Source organism: Cynoglossus semilaevis, chromosome 10 (genome assembly GCF_000523025.1).
Source record: "Cynoglossus semilaevis isolate Cse_v1.0 chromosome 10, Cse_v1.0, whole genome shotgun sequence".
NCBI lineage: Eukaryota > Metazoa > Chordata > Actinopteri > Pleuronectiformes > Cynoglossidae > Cynoglossus > Cynoglossus semilaevis.
The window spans coordinates 16,325,525-16,330,344 of record NC_024316.1 but is presented as its reverse complement, the minus strand read 5'-3'; the positions used below and the strand labels follow the sequence as shown (position 1 = coordinate 16,330,344).

Genomic DNA, 4,820 nt, shown 5'->3' with positions numbered 1-4,820 from the left:
CTCGTCCTCACCCTCACCTCCCCGACTCCCAGCTGTTTTCATGTTTCTCTGAAAATTACTTTTTCCCAGATATAACCTGGTCCCAGCCACTTGGGTAAGATTGATAAAAAGAGGTCAACTTATCTGATTCAGCAGATTTGCTTTATTTAAAAAGTGCACATTTATCGCTGTGTACATTAATTAATTATGCAAATCAATGCAAATTAAATGATAACCATGTATTCCAAACGATGTTGATACCATTTTCAAACTCTCACGCTGAGACCGCAACTTGGATATATTAATTTTGTTGTTTACCGTCAGTTTATCGTCCACTAGGTGGCGGTAATGTGCATATGTTTGTTTGCCAGTTTGGTGAATTGTGATGGAAGACGAGCCCTTTGTCAGGATTAGCAGGAGATGATGTGAGTGTCAGTCTATATTTCTAACATGAAATTGTAACAAATTTTCTAAATTCTTCAGCGACGTATTTTGCATTAGCTAAAATCACATTTGTGTTGACGTGCGTGTGTGCTAACATATTCGCGTCTATTTTGTTTGTCTCTTTGTTTTGAAGATGACTGTACAAATGAGTGTTTGCTTAAGGCTGTTACCAAGTGAGTCAGCAGCTAAGGTTGAGCAGTTTCATAATTTGGGTCTTATTAAAACTACTCAGTCCAACTATGTTGGTATACATAGAAGGGAGCCACAATGGGGCCTTTCATAATTCCCCATGTGTCTGAAGGAGAGGAGAAAAAGCAGTTGCTCTCTCTGCATTTGGGCAGATGTAATTGCAATCACTCAGCTTGTCTGATGCTGATAATGGGGTGATGGGAAATTCCTGTCAGAGCCGCGGCGCAGGGTGGTTTCACAACCACTTTGGCAGACTCCGTGTTCCACTGCAGGGCAGTGAATGCGTTACAGCATGCTCACATAGCTGTCATTAAACACATTTTGAAAAAAACAAAAAAAAAAAGTAAGACAATCAAAACTCACAAGTATGTGCCATTCTCCTGCTTCTTGAGCTATGAAAAGGCAAACATTATATGCGAACATGTGCCATCTTTCATCCATGCACAGTTTAACATGTTGAAAGACTTAAGGGTTTATGAAAAAAATAAATAAAAAAATGAATAAGCTTCAAACACAGCAGCTACGCTAAGGTACACAATTGATTCAGCCAGGTCTTTTTTTTCCCCCTCCAAGATCCCTATTTTCATTTGTCACTCACCAAACACGTCGTGTTACCGGTAAACCTCTGGGAGGAGTGTGAGGTGTTACCTAAAATGCGAGCTAAATAAAAATGTCATGTTTGCTTTTCTCAATGTTGGGACAACTTTAAAGGAGGAAGCCCAGTCCTGTGTGCGAGAGCGGTGCTACACAGGGTGGTTGAAATAGCACGTTGGTGCAACGCTCTTGCGGTTAGTGCTTGGGCACAGTATGTGACACTTGGCATTTTAGCAACGCTTCAGTGAGTAGCCTCCATTATAAAGCATTCACGTAGCGTTGCTTGCTAACAAACTAATTTTATTGGCAGAACAAGTCTTAGTGCCATAAAGTCTGAGACCCTGTTTTGAAAGCCTTGTAATATCACATATTCATATTGAAGAGTAGCCATAAAGTGAATAGCTCGGGCAGCTCACGAGCCAAAGATATTTAGTTTTAAATTATCTGGAAAATGGACAAATAAAACAGTCAGCCCGGGGAAAAAAATACTCCAATGCTGGAGTAGCAAATGTTTTTCAAATGTTTAGGAATCAATTACAGACAAGTGTGGTAATGTGCAGTATTAATTAATTTTAATATGTATTTATTTATATGTTTTGTTAATAATAAGTAGTAGTCCAAAAGACAGCTAATTTTGTAGTTTAGCGTTAGCAGGTAATTTCAGGGCAAGTTATGCTAATTTTAAGTTAATGTTACAGCTAAGTTTGGGCACCATTTAGGCTCAGGGTTTCCGGTAAACTATCAAGCTAACACTAGCTAAGCTAGCTAAGCTAAAATGTAATAAGTAATGTAAGTAATGTAAGATACTAATAACATGTCCGGTATGTCCAAACATATAAGGGGAGATTGGTGCTACGATGGCCCCATTAGAGACACTTCATGGTCCATGCCCCTGAGCTTGGTTACTGCCACCGGAGTTAAACATAGTTTTTGTCAGTAAATATCACATATTCTGATAAAAAAATTGCACTCTTTTTTTAAATGTTTAATTGAAAATTACATCATATTTTGAGTAGCAAAAATAGTGAAAACATTTATTTGAATCTATTTATAATCTGTGGTTTCGACAGTCCTTGAAAAGTAAATCAACGTCCTGGTACACTTTACGATAAATATATCACAAACGCCATCTCTTCCAATGCATGTGGTATATAGGTTGTGATAAATTACAAACAGTTACAATGTCAGGAGAAATAAGTACAATTTAAAAAAAAAACATACACCATATCAAAAGGCATTTCAAACAAATGTGATGTTACCCCGAATTATTCATAAAGCTAGTTTACAGTCAGAGTCGTATCTGGATTTGTTTACATTGGTGATAAAATATTAAAGAACTATTGATGCTAAGCACATGTGATACAACGTAACCTGATATTTCCTCCTGGTTGGACCACTTGTTGAACCTAAATGTGCTCATAATATAATTACAAATACAATGAAACATACTGCTCTTTATTATTTTAGAAAAAGAGAACAAAAAAAAAGAAAAGAAAAGACATTTAATCAACTCTATTTATTATTTTAGAAAAAGAGAACTAAAAAAAGAATAGAAAAGAAAAGACATTTAATCAACTCTTATTTTGTTTTGTTACCATTAATGATATCATTACTGTAGGTTATTGTCTTGTTCAGAATGGGTTCATGTTGAATTGTACATGTATTAATATTATGAGCACATTCAAAGGCCAAAAGCATGGTTTAGATACTCACTGCATAAGGTTCCGTTTTTTCAACCTTAGTTGAGTTTTCCGTCTTATATCTGATTTAAAAATGACAGTACTCATGGACAACTAACCACACAGTACAGCCTCCAATAGAAATCCCCAGAAAAAATATTTCTTTTAGCGTATCATCTGCTCATAACATCATAAAGCAAACAGTGTACAACAGCATCGTTTATCTACTGTGTATTTGTGAGCACACATACTCAGCCGGCGGGTCTGTAAGCTAAATATGTTTCAGGCATATTTTGACCATCCAGTGTACTCACAGAGTCTAAATATTTTATAATTTAAATGTAGGATAAGAAAAAACAAGAAACTACCAACCGTGTGTGTACAGGAAGCCGTGTGGACAAATAACATGTCAGTTTACATATATGTCACTTTATATTTATTCAGAAACTCTTTGATGTTCTCTGCATCTTCTGCGGGCCACGTAGAGAACGTAGAACATGTACATTTACCACACTTGAAGTACCGTATCTATCTATCGGGGAATAGACAAACTCGTTGCTTGAAATACAAGGATATTTTTGCTCTAGCGACCGGCAACCGAGTTCATCAAGGGAGAGAGAGTTGTTGTGCACTGTAGGAACCTTTAGTCTTCACAGGGTCCTTCACCTTTTTGACGAGTAGTCGAGTCAATGTCACTCTTCCTTCCTTCAAACGTCCCCTGTGGTTGAATACTGAGTGATGCTACTTGTAAATAGTTTGTGTAAATTAAAATTAACGGCGCCAGCAGCGGAAAGCCCAGACAGCGGCGGTTTCCCAGCCAGAGGCTATACACCCAGCAGCATGCCCATGAAATCGGAGCCGTTTTGTATTGTGATGGAAGCTCCAGCAGCGTTATCCACAAATATGGAGGTGTACTGTCCAGTCTGTGAGGGAAATAAACACAGCCAGAGTTGAGTCACAGATCTTACTCCAACACAGTCGCTGCGGTCGGTCAGTGTGTTGCTCACCTGTAGCTCCAGCAGTCCGTGAACGCTAACGGTGAATATCTTGCTGTTGCTCTCTAATCCAACGATCATCTCCAATGACCTTTAATGGGAAAACAAAGGAGAATTCTTGATGAATGCATTACTGCTGAACATAAACAAAGACAAAAGCAGTGGTCACGAGACATTTTTAGAGTATTCTCTTTGGGTCGTTCATTTTTTTGATCCTTATGGAGCCACGGCAGATGATGGCTGGATGGATGGATGTATGATCGATGGATGACTGGATGGATGGATGTATGATGGATGAATGGATGGATGGATGGTGGATGGATGATGATGGGTGGATGGAACAGATGCAGCTAATGTTAAAGCCCAGGAACCAAAAAAACAACAGATGCAGCTGATGTTAAAGCCCAGGAACCAAAAAAACAAAAAAGCATCACCTTTACAAACACTCCTTCTCATTGGCTGCTTCGTTCGTGCCGTACCGTGTCATGTCAGTGCTATCAAACTCCCTGTTTAACTGGCTGTAAAAAGCATAAACTTTCCCTTCACCCACCCCCTGTCCTCAGACTCTGTCCTAATGTCTGTTATATCACCACAGGCTCTAACCACACAGGGAGACCACTGGCTCCTGTTAAGTGGAAAGGCTACATTTTTATGGCAAAGTTTGTCCTCAGTTTCACTGACATTACAATGAGGCTCGTTTCACATTCTCTGAATTTTCATATTTGTGGGAGAGGGAGACTCAATGAGGCTTCAAATAAAAAAAGAAACACATATAATGGTTAGGTTATTTATCAAATAAAAATAATTCCCCAGCTCCCCTTTATTATACCACGCTGAGGAGGAGGCCAGGAGGCGAAACAGTCTGATGGGGACTCAAGGGAGAAATTAATTTGAGCGTTTTGAAACGCTGGGGTGAGGAGGGGGATTCAGAGCTGTCTCA

General features: G+C 38.8%; 1 protein-coding gene across 2 annotated transcripts in view; it reads right to left on the bottom strand.

The window, feature by feature from the left end:
- Positions 1-2,415: 2,415 nt before the first annotated feature.
- Positions 2,416-4,820, bottom strand: part of c1qtnf12 (C1q and TNF related 12) — a 22,992-nt gene continuing 20,587 nt past the window's right edge. The window contains exons 7-8 of one of the 2 annotated variants that reach the window (XM_008319141.3): positions 3,893-3,971; positions 2,416-3,808 (exon numbers count right to left, since the gene is read on the bottom strand). In XM_008319141.3, the coding sequence (XP_008317363.2) occupies positions 3,710-3,808; positions 3,893-3,971 (178 nt within the window). In that variant the 3' untranslated portion in view covers positions 2,416-3,709. Of the gene's footprint in view, positions 3,972-4,820 lie in introns of both variants that reach the window. The other variant, XM_025059324.1, reaches the window with a different exon arrangement.